Below are 25,494 nucleotides of genomic sequence, written 5' to 3'. Positions count from 1 at the left end.
GTGTCTGTCTTTTCATTGTTGTATTACTGCACTGCACCTGCTCTACACCTACGCACCACTTACCACACTCGCCCGGCTTATATGTTACTGACACTCACAATTTGTATTGATAGCTGCACCAGGGGATGATTGCACTATGTAGTACAATTTTTGTTCCTGGGTAGTAAGCGTTATTTCCTAATTGTTTATGCCTCAAAAGTATAGAACATGGCTATTATTCCCCACAAACTTTGCTTTTGTGACCAGGACAGTGATATTTCCAAATATCACTATTTCCAATGGGAAAATGGGCAAATGTGTGTCTTTTCGTTCACATAGATTTAGAAGTGAGTTGTTTTTCGAGATTTACGATTATACTGTAAATTTACAATATAATTGTAAATCTCGAAAAACTACTCACTTCTAAATCTTTTGTAGTCATCTTTGTATTACTTTAGTATAAATACATGTTAATTTGGATTCATATGTTGTTTTTTTCTGACTTTATGTGAACGAAAAGACACACATTTGCCCATTTTCCCATTGGAAATAGTGATATTTGGAAATATCACTGTCCTGGTCACAAAAGCAAAGTTTGTGGGGAATAATAGCCATGTTCTATACTTTTGAGGCATAAGCAATTAGGAAATAACACTTACTACCCAGGAACAAAAAAAAAAGTTTTTTTTGTTACACAAAATGACTCACATTCACAAATTTTGTTTTTTTTAAAGCATGAACACTTGTGTTTAAAACCTTGCATACAATTATTTAATTGCATCTCCTGGGCTTGAGATTTCTCTGCATGAGAAAGTTAAGAATGTGGCCTGTGATTGTATAGACAACTATAGATTCAATGTACTTGGCTAGACCAAGGTGGATACAAGCCTGGGGTTTGACAGTCAGCTTGGAGGAGTTGGCTTGGACACGGTCTAGTATGCAGAAGCCCTGAGATGGCCGGCTGTTTCTTCTTTTTATTCAGTTTATTTAATAATAGTGCACCGCTGGCCTTGCCTGCTCCAGTTACAGATACCTTTCCACAGAGGGATACAAAGCAATAGTAGAAGCTAATTAACAACAATTACAGATTGTAATGGACATTACAATACATTGGAATGCAGCTTGACATTTTGAAAATCGCTCCTCACAGAGAACTGACAGTCAGAGAGAACCCTGTTGTGCGAGTTTGGCACCTGCAGCTGTCCGTAATACCACAGACTCCTGCTGTGTTCAAAGCTGAATAAATCAGACCGAACTGGACGCTGCGCAGGTTTCTTCAAATCTTATTATCTCTTCAGGTGAAGCATCCTAAGCATTGTGGACCCTGAAAACATATTGTTACATTCAGAGAGCAGTTTATATAGCTACTGTGGCAGAGTGGAAGCGCTGCATGTGTAAATAGTGTGTGTGTGTTTAATGTAAATAGTTTCCATGCTTTGAACTTCAGTTTGTCAGAGATGTGGTTAAAATATCATCCCTGCCAGGCCCAGTTGTAGAATGTGGCTGGGTCTGGGTTGATTAATTGATGGTCAATCAAGTCCCAGCCACATGATAGATAGAGAGTGAAAATCCTTTCTCAGTCTTGGAGGGGCATTATTCCACTACTAACACCATATATAGCAGGATAGCACTAGAAAGCAGACTCCGAGACAGAAGTTTTCCAGTTGAAGTGCTTTATTAAGACCTGGACTTTATTAACAAAAATAAAGCAAAGGAAACTTAAGAGTTAAAGTTTCCATGTTTTGAATTGGTGTTTGGCAGGGGTGGGGTTAAAATCTCATCCCTGCCATTTATACGCAGAGCAGCTTAAGATTCAGTTACTATCAGAATGTCTAGAAAATGACCAACCCCAAAGCCTGTGCGCAGTGAAGTATGGAAATATTTTGGTTTTGAGGTGGATGATGGAATCGTAAAATATAATAAGACCTTGTTTTTTTCCATGAATATTATGAAGCAAAGTAGCAACAACTGCATTGCTAGCTCAAATCTAATGATACATATATTTGTGTGGTAATATATTCTGACCCATGTTGTTGTTTTATATATTCTACGTTTCTTACCTCTTCTTTTAAGATGTTTTTCTTTGGCTGAAGTGACGAGGGAGGCGACGGAGGCGGCGGCGGCGGCGGACCCCCGGGAGGCGACGGCGGACCCTCGGGAGGCCTAGAAAACAAGGAGACACCAGCAGTCCCAAGCGATGCGGAGCAGCAGGCAACCCCAGGCGATCCAAATGAGTCATCCCTGAGCGGAGCGGGCGTGGCATCCCTGGGCGGTGCAAGGCAGGCATCCTTGGGCCATAGCTCCTCCCCTCTGGGCTCTTGGGACGGCGGCTCCTCCTCCCTCTCGGGCTCTGGGGACGGCGGCTCCTCCTCCCTCTCGGGCTCTGGGGACGGCGGCTCCTCCTCCCTCTCTGGCTCTGGGGACGGCGGCTCCTCCTCCCTCTCTGGCTCTGGGAGCGGCGGCAGCTCCTCCTCCCTCTCTGGCTCTGGGGACGGCAGCTCCTCCTCCCTCTCTGGCTCTCGGGACGGCGGCTCCTCCTCCCTCTCGGGCTCTGGGGACGGCGGCTCCTCCTCCCCCTCTGGCTCTGGGGACGGCGGCTCCTCCTCCCTCTCGGGCTCTGGGGACGGGGGCTCCTCCTCCCCTCTGGGCTCTGGGGACGGCGGCTCCTCCTCCCTCTCGGGCTCTCGGGAAGGCGGCTCACCCCTCTCTGGCTCTCGGGAAGGCATCTCCACCCTCTATTGGAGTGACTGGGGCATCCATGAGGGCAACCTCTGGGAACAACGCCAGGTGGCGTCATTCCTCCCACTGTTCCCACCTCTCCCCATCTCGATGCCACAGCATGTTGATAATTATGGGGAGATCGTGGACGAGGTCTGCCTCAGGGTGCATCAACCAGTCCCAGATCTCCTGGGACGGTGGTGAAGGTGGTGGTGCTGGAGGTAGTGGGGTGGCCCCTGATGCCCAGGGTGAACTCTGCACCTCTTCCTGGGCCTGGTTGTAGGGGTAACCTGCCCAGTTGTGGCCATCCTCCTCACACCGGCCACACCAGTTTGCCGGTGGCACATCTGGGCAGGACCGCCAACGATGGTCCTCCTTCCCGCACAAGGCGAAGAGGCATGGGAAGCAGAGGCCTCCTTTTATGTCAGGTGGCTGGGCGCTGATTGAACTAACCATCTAATCAACGATAGGCTGCTTGAAAAATAGAAGTACATCTTTGATTGTGTTATGATAATTCTTGTAAACACAATAACTTTTAAACACAACATTATATATGTCTAGAGATTTAAAAGCCCTTTATTGAACCAATAACCAAATTACATTAAAAAATACAGCAAAGACAATAATAAAGGCAGTGAAAAATCAACAAATGTTACAATATACATATATTTTTAGAGTGACAAGTTTAAAATAACCAAATAAGCTCCCCTCCTCAGTCACATCACACAGCCCATCATTTGTGTTTCCTTGAATCCCAACTGCGTTCAGTTTGAGAATTAATCTTTTGTGCGGGACTTTGTCAAAAGCTTTCTGGAAATCTAAATAAACCATGTCATATGCTTTGCAATTATCCATTATCGATGTTGCATCCTCAAAAAAATCAAGCAAGTTACTTAGACACGATCTCCCTTTCCTAAAACCATGTTGACTGTCTCCCAGGACCCTGTTACCATATAGGTAATTTTCCATTTTGGATCTTATTACAGTTTCCATAAGTTTGCATATAATAGAAGTCAGGCTTACTGGTCTGTAGTTAACTGGTTCAGTTTTGTTTCCCCTTTTTGTGGATCGGTATTACGTTTGCAATTTTCCAGTCTGTCGGTACTGTGTCAAGAGACTGCTGCATGATCTTGGTTAGCGGTTTGTAAATTACTTCTTTCATTTCTTTGAGTGCTATTGGGAGGATCTCATCCAGCCTAGGGGATTTGTTTATTTTAAGAGTTCCTAGTCCCTTTAACACTTCTGCCTCAGTTATGCTAAAGTTATTTAAAACTGGATAGGACCTGGATGACATGTGGGGCATGTTGTTAGTATCTTCCTTTGTAAAAACTTGTGAAAAGTAATCATTTAATATATTTGCTATTTTTTTTCTTCATCTACGATTTTGCCATTTGTATCTCTTAAACATTTAATCTCCTCTTTGAATGTTCGCTTGCTGTTGTAATATTGGAAAAACATTTTGGAATTGGTTTTAGCTCCCTTAGCAATGTTCATTTCTATTTCTCTCTTGGCCTTTCTAACTTCCTTTTTGACTTGCGTTTGCAGTTCTGTGTACTCTTTCTGTGTACTTTCTTTTTGGTCCTTTTTTAATGCTCTGTAAAGTGCCTTTTTTTGCTGAATTTTTTTTTTAATTGATCTATTAAAACCATTTTGGCAATTTAGTTTTACATTTAGATTTGTCTACTTTAGGGATGTAATTGTTTTGCGCCTCTAGTACTACATTTTTGAAGAACAACCATCCTTCTTCTGTGGGTGTTTTCTCTATTTTACTCCAATCTACTTCTGTTAGTCTCTGTTTCATACCTTCATAGTTTGCTTTTCTAAAATTGTAAACCTTAGCTTTAGTCATTACTTTTGGGGTTTTAAAAAACACTTCAAATGAGACCATGTTGTGGTCTGAGTTTGCCAGTGGTTCTCTGACCTCTGTTTTAGTTATTCTATCTTCGTTATTTGAAAAGACTAAATCAAGGCATGCCTCCCCTCTAGTCGGTGCCTTGACAAATTGTGTTAGGAAGCAGTCATTTGTCATTTCCACCATTTCTATTTCATCCTTCGTGCTACCCACCGGGTTTTCCCATTTTATTTGGGGGAAGTTGAAATCCCCCATTAGTATGGCTTCTCCTTTGCTACACGCATTTCTAATGTCATTGTATAACAGATTATTGTGCTCACCGTCTGAATCTGGCGGTCTATAGCATGCTCCTATTATTATGCCCTTTGAATTTTTGTCCGTTATTCTGACCCATATTGATTCGGCTTTGTTTTCTTTGTCCAGGTTTAACACCTGGGCTTCAAGACTGTTTCTTATGTATAGCGCTACCCCTCCTCCTCTTCTGTCCTGCCTGTCTTTCCTATACAGTGTATACCCACAAATATTATATTCGTCCCCATCACTCTCAGACAACCACGTTTCTGTAACACCTATCACATCATAGTTACCTGTTAGTGCAGTAGCTTCAAGTTCTAGAATTTTGTTTCTGATACTTCTAGCATTTAGATAAATACATTTAATGGTTGTCTTACCTGAGTTGTTGTTCTTGTTTTGATGCGGTCTCCCTTCTGTTTTTTTGTTGATTTCTCCCCCCTTCCTTTCTAGTTTAAATGCTTCTGAACCTGCTCGAGGATCTTTTCTCCAAGTAGACTGGTTCCCTTGTTATTTAAGTGCAGTCCATCCCGTCTATACAGATAGTCCTCGTTGTAGAATGTGGTCCAATGATCAAGATAGGTGAAGCCTTCCCGTGTGCACCACATCTTCAGCCATGCGTTTTGATTAATTATTTCCAGTTGTCCATATGGTCCTTTGCAAGGTGCCGGTAGTATACCAGAAAATACCACAGTTTTGGTTTTCTCTTTTAATTTCCTTCCTAGCTCTCTGAATTTGTTTTGCAGGGATTTTGGTCTGTCTCTTCCAATGTTGTTTGTACCGATGTGGACGACTACTACCGGGTCGTCTCCTGTTCGTTCTAGGAGCCTGTCCACGTTCTCAGTGATGTGCTTGACCGAGGCTTCCGGAAGGCAGCACACTGTTGTATTAAGGGGGTCCAAACTGCGAATTGAACTTGCTGCGTTTCTCAATATGGAGTCCCCAACAATCATGACCTCCCTTCTTTTTGCTGTCTGGTCACCACTGTCAATGGGGTCCTGGATGTTGTTCCTTTCATTCTCTTGTTGTTGGTTCTGCTCATCAACATTCTGAAGTGACTCAAATTTGTTGGTTGTTTTGATTTCTGGTGGTTGTGTTTAACGAAGTTTCTTTTTTTCCCTGCTTCTGCCTACCTGAACCCAGCTGTTCTGACCTTCTATCTCCCTGGTGGCTTTCAGTCTGTTAGGGGTGATGCAGACTTCCATGAATTGTGGGTGTGCCAGTTCCTCAAGATCCTGTTGCTGCCTCACTTCTTCCAGCTCCATTTCTAGCATATTTACTAGTTTATACAAATCCTGGATCGCACGGCACTTTACATACACTTGGTTTAGCTCCGCTGGGTTCTCTCGGATTTCCCACATCAAGCAGGTATCACAGATTATTGGCTTGAAGACCATGTTGAGGGTTTTTCTTTTGAAGTTTAGTTTCTTCTGCAGCCGTCAGCCTGCTTTCAAACTGCTTCTAAACTGCTCTGTACTTTTCCACGCCTGTACTTCTCCCACTCGCTGTCGCTGGGAAGACTGCCTCATTTAACTGCGTTATTCTGCTGTGCTGTTGGCTCCTCCACTCGCCTGTGTCTCAGAACGGCGCTGAATTTGAATCAGCTGCTCCGAGTTTCATTGTTTTGAATTGTAGATGATAATAAGAACAAGTAACATTTTAGTAAAAACAACACCAACAGATGTCAACAGGTCTGTTAAAAGCTGGAAAAAAGCAGCAGTTGGGGGCTGGCCAGAAGGGACACTGTTCACGCACTCCAGGCTCCATGCGGCTCAGGTAGTGGTTTCTGGCCACAATGCTGCGCAACACACTCCACTGCAGGTTTCCTGAGCGTTTGGGCAGAGGCAGCATGTACAGAGAGCACCACCTGGGTAACAGCCTCACTTACACCCCGGTGCACCCTCCACTTGGTATCTACCAGGTCTCTCAACTGCGGGGAGCAGTGGTTAGCTCAGAAAGTGCGTCCAGGGTTGGTGCTGCGACATCGCCAGCATGAGAACTGTTGCTCATGTCCTCAGCCCTCCCTGAAAAGGAAAGTATATAGGCAAGATTATATTCGGCCGCCGCCCTCCCTCCTGGCTCCGATTCACCCAGAATCAGTGCAGTAGGGGGCGGATCTGCCTGGCTGCCACTGTGGCTGAGACCCTCTGCTGCTGGCTTGGGAAACCGCAACAGGGACGCAAATCGACTTCTCCCTGCTCGTCATATGTGGATGAAACCTTCAGAATATCCATCATGAAGGGTTGCCCTATTAAATTAAGCTCTTTCATTGCCGTTTATCTCAAATGTAACTAAAGGTTTTTTCACACTGACACTGAAAGCGTGAAAGTCCAGCATAAACTTAATTTTTCAGAATACTATACACCCTATGATGGCATTCACACTGGACGCGTGACATAAACCAACGGAGTCAAAAACCAATCACACTCCAGCTCTCGCCCCCTCGTCGGCATGACAACAAACATCAACAGGTAGCCTCTACTGTATTTCATTAACACACACAGATATCAGCATAATGAAAACGAGCGATTTAAAACAGTAGATATTGTCAAAATGAAAAGTTTCCTTAAAATTAATGGAAACAAATATAGCTACAACAGCAACAAAAAATGAGACCTGACAAAAAAAATACCTCCATCTGAATGAAATGAATACATGTATAAATATGTAGTCCCTTCCAAGTTGGGGGATTTGTAAATTGTTCTGTTTTGAAAATGTTTAATAACTGCGTTTAGTTTTTATATTGTTGCTGAACTACAAAAGGTCCTAGACTATAATGCAGCCTGTTACAAAAAGAACTACAATTCCTCGTGTGCTGCTGTGCTGAAATGCATGCTGGGAGAAAGAACGGCAGAAGGAATGGAAAGTTGAAGTGAGATGGAATCGACTGGAGTGGGTTGGTCATCTGTGAAGCTGTGTAGAGGACGTCTGTTAGCATTGCAGAGTCAACGTAATAACTCAATATAATTAAATGCATAAATAAAATAAAAAAGTTAAAGGAAGAGCTAGAGACTGTGTTTTGGTTCGGAAAAAAAAAACAGCCTGCAATATAAACAGCGTTTTATCTGTGTGTATTCACTGCCGCTTGACTACCAACACCAGACTCGCATTGGTGGAGGTTGGCTCTACTGAGTTTTCATCTACAAATCCTGTGTTTACTGTTCAAAAGCTGCAAGTAAAATGATTACTTTTATTTCACTGTACCCATTTAAAATAATTCCTGTACAATCATTAAAATAAACTGCCCACGTGGAGAAGATTCGGGACTTTGTATATTTTAGTTAAGGGACTGTTTAATTTGAATTGTTCAATTTGCCCATCAACCAACTGTTTTTGAATACTGTTTGTGTCAAAATACTCCTGGGACGCTCCCACAACGCAGAAAATGCGCCATCTTAGAATCGCATAACTGAAACAACAGAGATGAATATAGTATATTAGCGAGTGCACTCAAATTAAAATAATAGCTGTAAAGTCGTCAAGTTTCTTTTTCATTGTTTATTTGTGTGGTATACTGTTATAATTTTGTACTAAAATTTTAATCATTTAATTTAGTCACCGTTATATATGGTGTAAATTTGTGAGTGATCATATTTTTATTTAGCAGACTATTTTTGGATAAATCGTTATATGTATATATTCCTGTGTTATGCATTGAAATACGTTTTTATTATTATTATTATTATTATTATTATTATTATTATTATTATTATTATTATTATTTCCAATTCGAATCTAATTGAACATAAGATTTTTTTGTTTGTTTCAACTGAGTGAGATCATTTCCCTGTGTGCGTGTTATGGAGCCACCTAGTGGTAGGCATTTGAGTATTGCAGGTTGCGCTTAGCATAAGTATTAAAATTTAATTTATTTTCATTCAAAGTATGCTTAGTTTATATTTGTGACTCCATTCTGAATTATCATTACTATTACACTGCTGGGTTTCAGAAACTATTTTTCCTGGAGAGCATCCCTGGGAATCCTTGTAGGTGTGCAGAGTCTTTCCAGGTGGAGGTATCGCACTATTATGAATGATTGAAGATCAAACCAAATAGGAGAAATAACCTGGTGGACCACAACACCTGCTACCACTAACTCAGGAAACATCTTCTGGTACCCCCGGTATAGTCAGAGTGGGCAGGCAGTGAGAAAAATAAACCATGGAAATACAGGCTGCAAGTGCAGTTTTTGGAGCACCATTTGGAATTGAAAAAGTAGAGAAACGTAAACAGTCAAAAGTAGGGTTATTATTATTATTATTATTATTAAAAAAAAAAACTTATTTTCTATACTAAATTTATATAGATCATTTGAACAGCTAGGAAGCAGGCTTAGTCTACATTGACAGACAACATTCAGGGAGTGTGAACGAGCGCAGACGTTTATATTCAAGCAAAAAAAAAAAAACATAAAATACATGAATAATGTATTGATCAAACAGGTTAAAGGAAATCTCTGGTCCATTTTCCAATATGCGTTGGAACACCCACATGGGTTGTATAAAATTTAATGAATAATAAACGACAAAACTGAATGTTATCCCAATCTTGGACAAGATATCATAAAGAGACCAGAAATTTCACCAAAACATGTTGCACGATTGAAAAAGGCTTTACAATATGCCCTTTTAATAAAAGACAGAAAAAATAAAGCAAACATACTGTATAACCACAGTAAGCAAAACAACCTGAAGAATATCCAGGGTTGTTTCACATCTCTGGTGAAGTTTACACTGACAACATAATAGCAATCTAATTACTGTGTACTTACTATGTAAATACACATGTAATTACCCATGATTCCTGATTTAATTGTTTGTATAATTACACATGCAATGGATTTGATAAAATATAGAGGCTGATTTTTAAAGATTTTTACCCAAGTGTGAACTACTCTACCCGCTCATCTCTCGACCCCTACTCTATCTAAAAAGCTAGGTGAAACAAAGAAAATAATATTATTTTGAATATATGAGTGTTGTTTGAAATATATACAACACTATTAGTTATGATTATATTGATTATATGTATTAATGTCTAATAATATATTCCCTCATGCCATTCTATTCTTCAAATTAGTTTTCCTTCTCTCTTTACAGGCGTGTGCTTAACAGATATTATAGGGAACTTCCATCTTATGTTCTTCCAATATAGAGTTTCTTCTTCATGAATAATCTATTTGTTTTTTATTTAAGTGTAAGATTGTAATGTCTCTGTCCTATGAGTTTCCTAACAGCACGAACTCAGCTGAACTGTGGACGACCTCCTATTTTTTTCAGCGGCACACAAACCAGCTAAAACCGGTTCGCTAGCTGTGCACTTAGCTTTCCAATTTCCAGCGATAATCAAGTTTTTTTTCCAATTTTTCTATGGTGGGAAGACACTCTAACCTTGACGCTGTTTGATAAGAGAACTCCGCTCTTCGTGCCAACTATCCCTTCACTTTCTGGCACGACTTTAAGACAGGCTCACAGCAAGTTATAAAGTTTTTACTTTCTTAAAACCCATCTTCTATTCTTTTTCTTAAAATTACTTTTTTATATTTCAATATCATAGTAAGCACATCAGGTATTTCATTCCATTCATCTTCCCCATTTCCCAGCTTCTCAATATAGGAATAGAAGAGATGAACTAAGAGAAACCCCATAGTTGTTTAAATGTGAATTTTTCCTGATGAGAAACAATTTTATACATTTTATCATAACAGGCAGTGTTAAGCATATGGTCTTACTCGCACAAATAGTTTATAGTAAAAAGCAAGCATATTAAACCTTATTTCAACATTTAACAACATTTTCTTAGGCTAAAAAGGGTGCTGCAGAAACTTAGCATTCAATTCTGGGAATCAAGCCCATCTTGATAAGAAACCGCCTAAAAACTGGCCACTGCCCAAAAGCTGGCTATGTATCAAATTATACCAGTTTCTACTGTATGATTTTATACCAGTTTCTTACTGCATCATTTTATACCTAAAGAACGCATGATTTTCACAATTATTGATTAGAGCACCATTAAACATTACATTTGATTACACATTTACATAATTTTCCAAACTAAAGATTATACAAACACTACAAAAGATTATAACACATATTATTGCATTAATACATTTCATTTTAAATTCTCCAATCCATGTCCGGGATTTCAGCTCGCTCCCAGCAAGACTTCACTCCGGTCTCAGGTTCAGCTCGGGCAGGCTCAGCGAACACGACAATAGGCTCTCGAATCCATCGTCTCGCATCACAGGTGTGAGTCGCCATGGCCTTGACTTCGTACCTACAAGACACTTGTACACACTTAGTAGGGACACCTTCCTCACATTCTAATTTTCCCAGATGCGCCCATTTTACTAAGTGACCCTTTCACAACTCATGCATTCAATCCTCTTAATATCTTTTTGGGTTTACATTTAAATGAGAGAAAGAAACACCTACCGAATCATTGCATTCAAACAAGATTCTACAGTGTTTAGCCAAATGACTGCATGCCGGACAAAGTGTGAGCCCAGTCACTGATGACTTGCTTAGGCACATATTACATGCACAATTAACAAGAGGATTATGTTTTAATTTATGTGTCAGAGTTACTTCTGCACCATGTACAATAGTTCTGGATCTGTACACATTGTTACTATACATTTCTTTCTGCTCACACAGAGACACTTTAGACACTTTCATCCAGAATACAGTAGGGGGCTAAAACTCACTGTTTTTCATATTAGCAGGCACCTAACTTGTAGTTTGTTTATCATCATCAGTTGGCAGACACAATACAACTGAATCTGAATCAGTTGATGAACCATGAGCCTTAGCTACTGAGGTTCTCCATACAAAAGGATTCAATGTTTTACTGACCAACCTAGCTGTTTCAGCATTATTTGCAACATTACCCAAAACAAATCTTCGCTCCATGGCCAATAGGGCTTTTCGCTATAGGTGCCCAAATTTTGGAATGACCTTCCTCAATCTATCAGGGATGCTAAGATGGTTGATGCTTTTAAAAATCAGTTAAAGACACACTTTTGCGTTCAGCATTTTTATCATAATTTGGTTTTTGATTTGTGTAATTTCTTTTTATATTATGTATACTCTTAATATGCTGTATATACGGTTCTCTGTGGTTTTTCTGTTTGTACAGCTCTTTGAATTGTGGCGCTTTATAAAATAAAAATTATTATTATATATTATTATTGGTGCAGGAAAAGTAAGTCAGTCAAAAGCACAATTTCACTTTTAATTTGTAGTTCCCAACACTCTTAGGTGAAATGTAGAAATAAAAAGTCAATACCTGAGTAGCAGGGCAGTAGGAGAGAAGCCCTGTACATGAATAGGGGGCGGGGCAAAGCCCTGCCATAAAATGTTTTTATTTATTTTTGTTTTCTGAATTATTGTAGAAGAGAACATAAGAACATAAGAACATAAGAAAGTTTACAAACGAGAGGAGGCCATTCGGCCCATCTTGCTCGTTTGGTTGTTAGTAGCTTATTGATCCCAAAATCTCATCAAGCAGCTTCTTGAAGGATCCCAGGGTGTCCGCTTCAACAACATTACTGGGGAGTTGATTCCAGACCCTCACAATTCTCTGTGTAAAAAAGTGTCTCCTATTTTCTGTTCTGAATGCCCCTTTTTCTAAACTCCATTTGTGACCCCTGGTCCTTGTTTCTTTTTTCAGGCTGAAAAAGTCCCTTGCGTCGACACTGTCAATACCTTTTAGAATTTTGAATGCTTGAATTAGGTCGCCACGTAGTCTTCTTTGTTCAAGACTGAACAGATTCAATTCTTTTAGCCTGTCTGCATATGACATGCCTTTTAAGCCCAGAATAATTCTGGTCGCTCTTCTTTGCACTCTTTCTAGAGCAGCAATATCTTTTTTATAGCGAGGTGACCAGAACTGCACACAATATTCAAGATGAGGTCTTACTAGTGCATTGTACAGTTTTAACATTACTTCCCTTGATTTAAATTCAACACTTTTCACAATGTATCCGAGTATCTTGTTAGCCTTTTTTATAGCTTCCCCACATTGCCTAGATGAAGACATTTCTGAGTCAACAAAAACTCCTAGGTCTTTTTCATAGATTCCTTCTCCAATTTCAATATCTCCCATATGATATTTATAATGTACATTTTTATTTCCTGCGTGCAGTACCTTACACTTTTCTCTATTAAATGTCATTTGCCATGTATCTGCCCAGTTCTGAATCTTGTCTAGATCATTTTGAATGACCTTTGCTGCTGCAACAGTGTTTGCCACTCCTCCTACTTTTGTGTTGTCTGCAAATTTAACAAGTTTGCTTACTATACCAGAATCTAAATCATTAATGTAGATTAGGAATAGCAGAGGACCTAATACTGATCCCTGTGGTACACCGCTGGTTACCACACTCCATTCTGAGGTTTTTCCTCTAAGGATGGGAAGGGAAGGAAGAGGATGGGAAGGAAGCAGCGGCGCGACGCTGGTCGCAAGCCCCATCACATCTCTGCCCCAGAGGAGGCCTGCCTAACTTGCTTGAGGAAGGAGGAGTGGTGCTTTGAAGCTGGTGACGTCAGCATATGTTGCCTGACTACTATCACCCCCCATCTCAGGAAGAGGAGGTGTAACCAGAGCCACAGCCACAGGAGGAGGTAAGCTGGGAAGCCCTCCTCCATAGCATGGGCATGCAATATTGTTGCTGCATCTGTGGGGAGTGGAGGCAATTCCCAGAAAACTGCCCCCTCACAGAAGAAGAGGCAGAGGGGTACCCCATTATAAAATAAATAAGCAATACAAAAGCGAAAACACCATATTTTATGGCAGAGCTTCTCTCATGTTGCCCTGCTACAACCTGTCCTACAGTAAGAGAAATAAGTCACCAAAGTAAGGTAAAAATGTCCTCCTCCTTTTTCTCCCAATGTATTTTTTTTGCAGACCCGCGGCACTTTTATCCGTTCATGCATATTACAGGACATCTGAGTTTTAATGACAATTAACTTGTTTTGTCAACATGAAAATATACTATTTGCTTTGTGCTGGGCAAGGTTGCCCCAGTGGTTTCTTGAAACTTGGCATGTGTTTTTGATATCTTTTTGATATATTTTTGTTTCAGATATTGATACATTAACAGAACAGTTCATATAGCTATATTCAGAGATCAGTTTATATAGATACATTAATAGATCAGTTTCAGGGACACACAACCCACAGCCCATGGGCCGCATGTGGCCCATTTATCATCTGATATTTCCTAGAGATTCAGCAGGTGTGAGGTGTGGTCTGGGAGTTCAGAGAAGCTCTTCTCTTGTCATTCCAGAGCCAGTCATTCAGGAAAACCACAACAGTCTCTTAAAGTCTTCTAAAATGTTTGTGACTCACCTGTGAAAGCCCCATGGCACCAGAGCTGCAGAGCCGAGCAGAGCTGCACACAGGAGCCAGCGGAGAACAACCCACACAGTCCAGAACTCCCAGGCAGGGGACTCCTCTCCACTGGGGAGAGTTAAAGAATCAGATACAAGAGATCAGACAGAGCACAGCTGCCCACAGGAGCCAAGAGAGAACAGCCCACACAGTCCAGAACTCCCAGGCAGACTCCTCTCCACTGGGGGAGATAAAGAATCACATACAAGAGAACCAATGCACTAGAGCATAGCCTACAGAATGTTGTAATGCTGTTGTCTAATGTGTATTTATTCCTCTGTTGTTGGATTGTATGGTTGTACATATATAACAGTGAAATGGGTTCCATAGCTTTATGTGTGCTGCTGTATAAAAGCTAAAAAAGCCAGAGTGTGTACTATAGTATTCCTGCTTATAGACGCCTAACTCCACAGGGCACGAGGACAGCATCTGTTAACTGAGCTCCAATCATGTGGTCTGTGCCAGAATAGGGTGCTTCATTCTGAACTCTAAACCCTCAGTGGTCATGACAATGGTGGGCAGAGATTAATGCTTGCAAATCCACTATTACCACTTTTTGCAAAATGAAAAACAAACAGAACTAGCAAGAAGCAACAAATGTGCATCTAGGAGCTCCTAAATGAGCCTCCTAAAGTATGTTTTTGCAGCATTGTATCTGTTGTAGATTGGGGGGGTTTCAACAAACAATTAGACTCACACCATGAATTACTTCTAAATGAACACACTTTATTGTTAATCACACATCAGGTAACACACACAAAACTCTTCACAGAATCCCGCTCCAAACAACCTTCCTAACAGACTCAATCCCACATACTAAATTATACAACAGTAACATCAATATTTTGTTTCCATTTTGGAAAAACAAAGGTGTTCAAAGCTTAGTGAATATGGACGGCCCTATATCTCACAAATCTTACCTGGTTTGTTGCTGTCAGTTTGCCCGTTTCTTGATGATTGTTCAGTAGCTGACTGCAGAGTGTTTGGTTGCGTGGGTTAGAGTACATTCAGACCCTCAATATTGGATAACTGTAGTGCAACATTTGCTTATACATTTTGGTGGCAGACAAGGATATTGAAATAGAGCCTTTTCTTTAGCTTCTTTAATGTTCACAAGATATTGTAGTACTTCATCTCAATCAGTGACACTTACTTTTTTGGGATCCTCCCCTGGCTATGGCTATTGTCATTTGTGCCAGCAAGGGGCGATGTTGATTCAGGCTGTTGAGCTTCTGTGCTATAAAATACAAATCCTACTTTAGTGCTGGATCAGAATCCACCTGGCATTATCTGAGTCTGTAGAATCCTAGTTGCCGGCTGATTTCGAGTACTTCTTTAACCCAAAGGAATCACATGATGCTGTGACGTTTCAACTCTGATGGCTGTGTATTGTCTGCAGTGATCGACTGTGCAGGTGGGGCCAGCAGAGTTGAAAGGTCATTGTATCGATCCAGCTATGATTCTACCAGAAAATAAATACAGAACTAATATAATTCATTAAATTATTTTCTTCAGACAGCACTAAGGGAGGCTCTAATTCACCGTGTAACAATTTTTATTTTTATTTTTTTTGTTCCTGGGTAGTAAGTGTTATTTTAATTGCTTATGCCTCAAAAGTATTTACAGTATAATCGTAAATCTCAAAAAACTACTCACTTCTAAATCTTTTGTAGTCATTTTTGTATTACTTTAGTATAAATACATGTTAATTTGGATTCATGTGTTGTTTTTTTCTGACTTTATGTGAACGAAAAGACACAAAAGCGCCCGTTTTCTCATTGGAAATAGTGATATTTTGAAATTTACCTGTCCTGGTCACAAAAGCAAAGTTTGTGGGGAATAATAGGCATTTTCTATATTTTGAGGCATAAGCAATTAGGAAATAACACTTACTACCCAGGAACAAAAATTGTGTTACATAGTGTATCATTGATGAGAATTCAATTCATCATCAGCAAAATAGAACAATGTCCTACACTGGCCAGGATGGTGAAACACGACAACATGCTGACTACAGAATACTCCATCTAGTGGCCACATTCAGAAGTTGCTTGTGTGACCAGGCCTAAAGGCTAAATTAAGTTGTTATGAGATCTCATAGCACAAGGGAAGGATATTTTTTTGTAAGGAATACTTCAGTAACGGTTGCAGTAAGTGTTATACTACACACTGCAGTAAATACTGCCAGGGGACTACACTGAACAAAAGCGTAACTCTGACTCTGCAGCGCTGCACTTACCTGGTTGGGTCGCTTGTTGAAGTTTGCTCAGTGGTTGGTTGGCAGGTTGTTGTTGTGGATCTCAATGCTGGATTGAAACAGTTATTAATAGAGAATCTGATCATATAGAAGCTTTTAAAAACAATTTTAAAAAGTCCATTAATTGTTAAAGTGTTTGCTTCAGATCTTAATTAGAAAAAAAAACTCAGAGCAAACGCAAGGAAACTGCCTTTATGCTGTATTTTGGTGACATGTTTTGCACCGTCTTTCTTCGCTGGCGTAACTTTTGAGGTGTGGCCTCAGCTCAAACTACCTTTAAAATCACAACACCAAAAGAACTGTGCAATCCCACACTTTGAATTTGTTTTTTACTGTTTCATCAAAACCGGGACCTGTGTATTACTGCCTCGCCCTCAAAGAACCCCAATGTTCTACTGGTAGAAAAGCCTGTGGGAGTACCCAGTGCCTAGTAAATCTGTTTTTAAACTTTAATTGCAAAGACAATTTGACAACCAAGTGTAAATATATCTTGAAGATTTCAGTGTTTTAATATCATATGTGTAACCTTTCAGGACAATTTGGGAACACTTGTCTCAAGGTACTCTTCCCAGTAAAATAAAAGTTAAAAGTAAACTTTGATGTGCTGAGACAGATCTGGAGATTCACAATAGCAAATCTGTCTATAATGTAGGTAAATACAAAATATCATCTTTGTATTATTTTCAGATGTATCCTAACATTACAAACTTGTTTTTCTTACCATCAGCAACTTGGAGGTTCAGCAGGATTCCTTCATCAGTCCCTCCTCTCTCAATTCCACACCAGTACCAGTCTGCATCCTTCTTCTCCAGTCTCCTCACAGTCACAGTGAATATTCCCTGGGTTCGATCATCACTGATTGATACTTTATCTTCATCCCTGTGCTTCTCACTAGATCTTTGAATCTCCTTACAGGAGCTCCACACGTACCCTCTGCACCAGTATTTCACATTAGTGTCGTAGTACCGATCATAGTGACACTGGAAACTGACTGATCCTCCTTCATTCCCCGTTATCAAGTGACTTGTGACTGACAGTCTGGGAGCACCTGCAAATACAACACAAAGTAAATGTAATCTTATTAAAGTAACAAGAAGCCTGCTGGTTCACTGTTGATCAGTATCAGGTTTATTAAGGTGCACTGTTAGACACAGACACATACAGCTTGGACAAAAGTTTTGCATCACCTAAAATTTTAGGATTCAGATGTGGTGTATATGTCGTATATATATTTCAACAAACACGAAACCAGTTAACGAACAATAACCTTTTTTTATTGTCGTAGTAGTGAACACACTTAACAGGAAAACAATGTCTCTTTTTTATACACATGCTATGTTATAGCAGACGGTGACTGCATCAGCAATAGTTAACCCTTAAGCTTCTGAACAATAACATAACAGTCCTTCCATCTTAGCTAAAAGGTAGGCAACAGTGGTGGCAGCAGATGGACTCTCGGAGCAGTCCTCAGGTACACCGACAGTTTCTGCATCTGTCGTAGCACTGGGTGGTGTTGGTGGCAGCAATAATTCCTCTTGGTCTACCATTGGCATTTGTTGGCATTTGTGGCTGTAGCAACCTCTGGGGAAGACCTGTTCGATGCTGACTGACGGAGTTGATCGATGTGTTGATGCCACACAGTGCCAGGTGCAATTTAAACTTCGTACATCAGTTGTTGAGTCAGGACTTGATGGTGCCCGGAATCCACTTTACTTTCCCTCTGAAATCTGATTGCTTGTCCATCCTGTAACTCTCAGATTTGTGCTTTACATCGGCACTTGATCTGACCAGTCTGTTTGTCAATCACATGTTGTCGAAGGTCACATTTCAAAAGGTCCAGTCTACATCTTAAATTTCTTCCTAAAAACAAGTTGGCTGGACTCTGATTAGTTGTTGAATGGCAGGTATGGCAGGTATAATAATATTTGGTTCCTAAAATGCAGAATTAAATCAACGTTTTATTTTCAAGAGTCTACATATTAATGATTGTTTAGTTTGTATTGAACTAAACAGGGAGATAGCGTTTTCTTGAATGGAAAACACTTGGTTTAATGAAGCATCAAAGTTACTAGTATTAACTGGTTCTATTTGCACATATACAAGATGTTTTGCTTATGTTGGTTACAATTAATTTTTTATGGAGCTTCTAACAGGAGAGGTGATCATAACTAGATTAATGTGGTAACTGAGACATTAATAAATCATGTATAACGCAATGATAGTATAAGTCAGGGACTAAACCTGAAACAAAATAAGGGATCTAGACGAGAACATTAAACATATTTTCGTGACAGATACTTGTGTGTGTGTTGTAAAGGAGAGTGGTATTGTGTTTATGTTGTATTGTGTTTGTGGCAGGTTGTGCTAGCAAGCTGTATGGTTGTGAAGATTATACCATACACGTAAGACTATAATCACATTTTAAGTAGCAACAGTTGAGCTTAATGTGGAGTCTCTGAAATGGGTGTTACATATGTATGTAATATATGTTTGTCTGTTGGCTATTACATGTTGACCTATTTGTGAGTTAGGACAACCTGTTAATAGATAAAAACCTGTTACACAAACCGTCAGGAAGTGGGGTGGATGAGGGTATTGGCATAAAACCCTAGTTAAAGTCTATGAGCGCACCAACAATGTGTAAATTTAAGGTGCAAAAGAAAACAAACCATTAATAAAAATCCACACAGTAAAGTAACTTGTCATATTCGAAGATTATATTGGTAAGAAGTCAGTTTAGAATGATAATTTTATTAATAAATTGCTTGGGTTAGATTGGTTTTGTTTAAGCAAAAGATAAACAAACATTTTAGAAAAGGCAGGTGTTTAACACTATGTGACCTTTACATAAGTATGAGTGGGAACACGTAAACTGTGTTCACGAAATAGCAGAGTGCAGCTCAGATTGTGAAGAGGGACAGGATCTGTCACAGTTTGAGAATGGAAAGCTTTAGTTCAGGAGTTTATATAAGAGAGTGGATTAAAATAAAATATGGATCGCAACGGTGATGCAATAGAACTGGAAGCTAGAAGTTTAGCTCAAAGAAGCAGTGTAAGATAAGATTTTGGGCGTGTTGCCAGAGAGAAGGCAGTATGCATTAAGGTGTCTGGGCAGTTGTCCAGCAGCACAGAAGTGTTAATAGTAGATGTTGAAGGCACAGCTTACAGCTGCAAAATCACACCAAGTTTTAGAATGAATAAGATTTTAAGCAATCCTCTAATTGTGGCCCTATTGATACTTAAAGATGATTTGTTGGAAAGTGACAGTGGCTACAGGAAAGTCTGAAACGGCAGAAGAACTGCAAGGAGATTATAGTGAATATGTAAGAATGTTGCGACGGCTGCAGGCACAGATAGGGGAGTGACGTGCGGTGGCCTCAGTCGGAGTAAAGGGGGGAGGTAATGATGATGGGGATGAAAGACGCAGCGGTAAGAGGCCACCCATGTAAAATGTTAGTTGATACTGGGGCTGGAATAACCATTATAGATCTGCCAATCCCGGTAACAAAAGGGTTTGTAGTAATCGAAGGAGTCAATGGAGGTACGCAAATAACATTTAGAACTGAACCCGTGGAATTTGTAATTGGCTCACAATCCCCGTTAGTCGAAATGTATCATGCTAAAATGCATGAGAAAAACATTTTAGAGTTAGATGTAATGTACGTCTCATCCTTCCCTCTCACACTCCAGGACTTGACTGAGCAGTACACGGAAGTGTGGGCTCTGCACAGCAATGGCTGCGGTAAGGCAGTGGGCGTGCTTATCACAATTGAAGGAGACGCCCATCCTCCACAACGGCAGTACCCTGTCAAGCCTGAAGCAGTGACAGCAGTAAAGGGCATTATTACTGATTCACTAATGCAAGGGATTGTAGTCGAGTGTAACTCCCCCACTAACAGCCCAATTTGGCCAGTCCCTAAGGGAGAGGGCAAGTGGAGGCTTACAATCGACTACCAACGCTTGAACCAAGCCCTGCCCAAGATGGCTAAAATAGTAGCCAACCCCCACAACATATTAACTGAAGAACCAGCTGAGGCCAGCTGGTTCTCAGTTCTAGACATAAGCAATGGATTCTGGGGCCTAACTATAAGGCCTGCAAATCAATGGAAGTTTGCTTTCATGGTGCAAGGGGTCCAATACACCTGGACCCGCATGCCACAGGGGTATCATAGTAGTACCCCAGTAGTGTTCCACCAATGTCTTGTCAAGGCTCTAAGACCCTTGAGAGACAACCCGCATGGCACTATTTTGCATTATGTGGATGACTTGTTGTTGTGTAGTACCTCTCTTACAGAAGCAAAGAAACTACTGAGGGCTACCTTGCTGCTACTTAAACTGAGCTAAGGCAGTTACTGGGAACAACTAATTATGTTGGAGTAATAGTATGCCGACTATACTGGAAATGTAGGTATCCTGGTCCAAAATACTGGGGCCGAGCCCTTTGAAATAAGAGCCGGCGATCGGGTAGCTCAGCTTGTATGTGAACGCTTTTGCTACCCACAGGTCAAGGAGGTCTCAGGCCTCCCCTCAACGGACAGAGGAGCGAGAGGATATGGATCCTCTGGAACGAAGGCATAACCATGAAATGTTTTGTGTTGAATGTATAACCATAAAGTGTTTTGTCTTGACTCATTAGATCAATCCCCAGGGACAACACATGCAACCAGGAGGAAAAACAGGTTGTGCCTCCATACCTAGGGGCAGAACGACCTTATCCCCTTGACCAAGACTGTAATAACCTATGGGATATGGCAGTTAGGTATATACACCTTGGCCAATTCCACAAACCAAACATGCCTTGACCAAATCTCCAGAACCCACACCTGGTGTAACATACAGAACACTACTGTCACAGGATCGGCAACATGGCATCAGTGGATCCATCGGATCCCCCAGGCCGACTGTACCCAGGCCAGCTCCTCCAGCCAAGGCAATCCTGGCCGCCGCTGGGCTGTCTGTGGGGGTGGTCTCCTGACCTTCTCCTCCTTCTTTGTAGCCGGCAGCTCCCCCTTGTGGGGCTCCGGCCCCCAAATTCCCTGTAGCGAAAGTGCTGCAGGGGGGAGGTGGTCTCTTGACCCATCCCCCCTTCTTCATAGCCGACAAATCCCCCTTGTTGGGCTCCAGCCACAGTATTTCTTGCGGAAACGCAGGGCTGACACTAACCACCGGCAAAGCAGGTCCGGTGACCCCAGGCGACGGCAGCAGCAGCGGACCCTCGAGAGGCGAAGGCAGCAGCAGCGGACCCTCGGGAGGCGACGGCAGCAGCAGACCCTCGGGAGGCAAACTCAGGAGGGGAGCCCCTGGCCATAGAGGCAGCAGCAGGAGCTCCACTTCTCCCTTGTACCCTGTAGCTCCCCAGGTGATGCGGAGCAGCGGGCAACCCCAGGCGATGCAGAAGTGGCATCCTTGGGCGGTGCGAGGCAGGCATCCTTTGGTGGAACTAGCAGAAATTCATCCTCTGCTGGTGGAGATGGGAATTGCAAGCAGTCCTCCCACGGCGGTGGAGGCGGAACCAGCAGGAATTCACCCTCTGTTGGTGGAGGTGGGAGCTGCAAGCAGTCCTGCCACAGTGGTGGCGGAAGCAGAGGCAGCTCCTGCTTCTCTGCTCCTGGTGGTGGAGGTGGCGGAGCCAGAGGCAGCTCCTGCTGCTATGCTCCTGCTGGTAGGGGTGGAGGAGGAGTATAGACTCCTGGTGACAGAGGTGGGAGCGGCGTGTAGTCTACCCTTGTTACAGGGGACTGGTGTGGCTGTCCCTCACTTGCAGGGGACTGGTGCGGCTCTCCCTTTAATCCAGGGAATGTGGTGCTTGTGTCTGTGCTGTGTTGTGCAGGGAAGATAGTGCTCAGTGGGAAGTGTTGGCTCTGTGGCAGCAGTTCCTGGTTCTCCTCCCCACGTGGTAGGGATGGTATTGCAACCAGCAGGTATTCTCCCTCTGCTGGTAAAGACAGCAGCGATGGCTCCTTTCCCTCTGATGCTGGAGACAGCAGCGATGGCTCCTCTCTCTCTGATGCTGGAAACGACAACGATGGCTCCTCTCCCTCTGACGCTGGAGACGGCAGCAATGGCTCCTCTCCCTTTGGTGCTGGAGATAGCGCGGCCCCTCCCATATTCACAGCCAGGTAGTTGAGCATCATGGCTGCGATGTCTGGGAGGGATGCTGGGTGGTGTTGATGTTCCCAGGCCTCCCAGCGCTCCCTATCTTGGGCCCACAGGCGGTTGATCACAGCAGGGAGGGCCTCCTCGATATCCCTCTCAGGCTCCATCAGCCAGTCCCAAATCCCCTCAGAGGAGAGTGGACCAGTCCGCCTCGGAGGATGCAGAGGCAGCTCCTGCTCCTTACCCTCGGATGATGGTGGTGGAGGTGAAACCAGCAGGCATTCTCCCTCTGCTGGTGGAGGTGGGAAAAGCTGACGTCAGACCAGAAATGCAGATTCCAAACAATGAGGAATGGTAAGTGAATCTGTGATGCTACGGTGTCCAGAGTTTTATTGTAAATAATAATGAAACAAAAGATTTAAACAAAAGACACACAAAACAAAGGGTGCGCTGGCCAAACAAACAGACAGACAAAAACGGATGTGAACGAACCCAACAAACAAGTATCGTGCTGGCACTTCCAGCACGCTGTAGCAATTGCTATTGTAATCAAACTCTCCTCTGTCAAACCCATTCTCCACTTCCCAAACACACAACCCCGAGTGAGTGAAAACATGCTGTTTTTATGCACCTGTACCGAGACTCGATTGCTAATCAATCATTCAATTGGAGTCTCGGTACAACTGCACATGAATTAATAAAAGTGCAATTCCCCGTGCTAACATATTATTTTACCTGCATGTGAAGTGTTGTGCAATCCTCATGCCTAAATACAAATATACATTTTAAACACTTGTGCTCATAACCCATATTTATATCCTGTGTATTTTATACAAAAACACCAACATTAACACACTACATACAACATAAAACACTAATAAACATAAAGGGGCAGGACACTCCGTCACTAATGTATACAGTACATGTACAGTGCCTATAGAAAGTCTACATTTTGCCTTATAGCCTAGAATTAAAATGCATTAAAATTGTTTTTTTTCTCATTTATCTACACATCCTACCCCACAACTTCCAAGTGAAAAAAGTTGTGTGCAAGGTTGTGCAAAGTTGGTAGAGACCTATCCCAACAGACTCACAGCTGTAATTGCTGCCAAAGGTGCTTCCACCAAGTATTAACTCAGGTGGATGGAAACTTTTTTCCCCTTAACAGTGTGGAGTACGGTGTGTAGATAAGTGGAAAAAAAAATCCTAATTTAAATGTATGAAACTCTGAGGCACTGACACAACAAAATGTGAAAAAAAAAGTTCAAGGGGGTTTAGACTTTCTGTAGACACTGTATATATTTTTTGACCCACCAAGTGAACAGTCTACAAACAAACAAATCTGTTGAATTGGTTTACTAAACTGAAAGAATCAAATTTATCAAGTCAGTAAAAATAATCAAACTGCATATCATTAGTTTTCAGGCCAGAAAATAGGTTTAAATAGCACGTCTATCAGTGGTTAAAGCCTGGTGCCCAAACAAAGTAATTTTCGCTCACTTTAATGTGCACAACACACTTATGGCCCTTTAGTAAACACGGTGTGAATGAAGCTCATCTCATTATTTAGAGTGGGGTGCCTCATTTAAATACATTATCATGCATTACCATATTCATTCTGATTACCATAGTATGTCATAATAAAATCAGTGTGCACCATAATATGCCCACTATTTCAGGTGATAATGAAAACAATTGCAATAGTAAATACAGAAATCATTGGCATGCACATTAATTGCAATTGTCGTGCACCATAAAGTTTAGCGACCTTTCATAAATTAGGCCCTAAAAAATGAAACTTTAACTCGCTTGTAATAGAAACTGTTTTTGGTAAATTACATATAAATGTAAAGCATCCATTGAATACTTTGAACTGTTTTTAAAGACGTTGGAGTTTGTATACCAACTCTTTAAAACAGTATTTTAATAAAGTATGAGTTCAAGTTTCCATTATTAAAGAATGGAATTTAGTGAGGACAGTTAAATATCCCTTACCTGTAGGTGCAGGTACAACCAAGAGAAGGAGAAGAAGCTCCATGTCTGTGTTTGTGTTTGGACGACCAACAAGTGTCTCTCGCTGCCTACCCTGATGTATCAGAAACACTGACCACAATGACTGATACTCTAGGTTTCTGCTACAGTGTAGCATGATTTCGTCATAGAGTAGAAACCATGGCAGGGTCAGGCATGGGGGCTGAAGGATGTGGTGGTCTTATGCATCAAATTCATCTAACACAGAATAAGTACAGCCAAACACTTTTAATAGCACGACAGCTCAGGGGCTGACTAGAAATGGTACCAATAAGCAATTTACACAAATTTACCATATGCGTTGTCCCACCTGCTTCAGCACTTTATTCCAAATCGTCATGAAAATAAACCGGTGACAGAACCCATGCCATGATTAAAGACGTGTATTTAAAAACTGTTTCCCTTTTCAGGGGCTACGAAGCTCAGGATGTCTCATCTGATAGTAATTTCAAAACAGCAGCCCAGTATCTCCATCTTTCTGATTCTGAGTGGTTTTATATAAATGAAATGTCTTGAATCAAAGCCCTTATAAATGTTTACCACAGTATTTTTTTGCAGTTTTACCATGCTGTTACCATGATTATACAGTACTATGCATTCACCATAGTTTACTCTGGTTTGCCATGCTTATTATTAAGCTTTACAACAGAGTTGAACTGTATTTCAGGTATTGAAGATTGCTTAACAAATGTATCATCTTTGTAAGTATTTTTCTAGATCGTTCTTATTTTTGCGTCCTGCATGCATTACTTTACATTTATTGCAACAATGTGTACATTGTGGTGTAAGCAAGACTAGTAGTTATTAGAATTTGGTGTCCCTAAAATTATATTTTAAATTAAATTATATACTGAGCATAAAAAGAAATGTATCACTT

General features: G+C 41.3%; 1 protein-coding gene across 1 annotated transcript; it reads right to left on the bottom strand.

The window, feature by feature from the left end:
• Positions 1-6,936: 6,936 nt before the first annotated feature.
• On the bottom strand, positions 6,937-25,278 carry LOC121313790 (CMRF35-like molecule 5). The gene is made up of 6 exons (XM_041246584.1): positions 24,582-25,278; positions 17,212-17,538; positions 16,473-16,539; positions 15,387-15,470; positions 14,192-14,302; positions 6,937-6,997 (listed from the first exon to the last, which is right to left on the bottom strand). The coding sequence occupies exons 1-6, from the start codon at positions 24,733-24,735 to the stop codon at positions 6,937-6,939; spliced, it is 804 nt and encodes a 267-aa protein (XP_041102518.1). The 5' UTR covers positions 24,736-25,278.
• Between the last annotated feature and the right edge of the window lie 216 nt (positions 25,279-25,494).

The sequence above is a fragment of the Polyodon spathula genome, chromosome 4, assembly GCF_017654505.1.
Source record: "Polyodon spathula isolate WHYD16114869_AA chromosome 4, ASM1765450v1, whole genome shotgun sequence".
NCBI lineage: Eukaryota > Metazoa > Chordata > Actinopteri > Acipenseriformes > Polyodontidae > Polyodon > Polyodon spathula.
This window is presented reverse-complemented; position numbering and strand designations above follow the sequence as displayed.

Excerpts from the sequence above, each read along its gene's own strand:
- LOC121313790 (XM_041246584.1), bottom strand. The coding sequence starts at position 24,735 with ATGCTACACTGTAGCAGAAACCTAGAGTATCAGTCATTGTGGTCAGTG. Across the intron at positions 17,539-24,581 it reads GGTTGTACCTGCACCTACAG|GTGCTCCCAGACTGTCAGTC; the intron begins GTAAGGGATATT and ends TTGTATTTGCAG. Across the intron at positions 15,471-16,472 it reads TCAACAAGCGACCCAACCAG|CACAGAAGCTCAACAGCCTG; the intron begins GTAAGTGCAGCG and ends TGTATTTTATAG.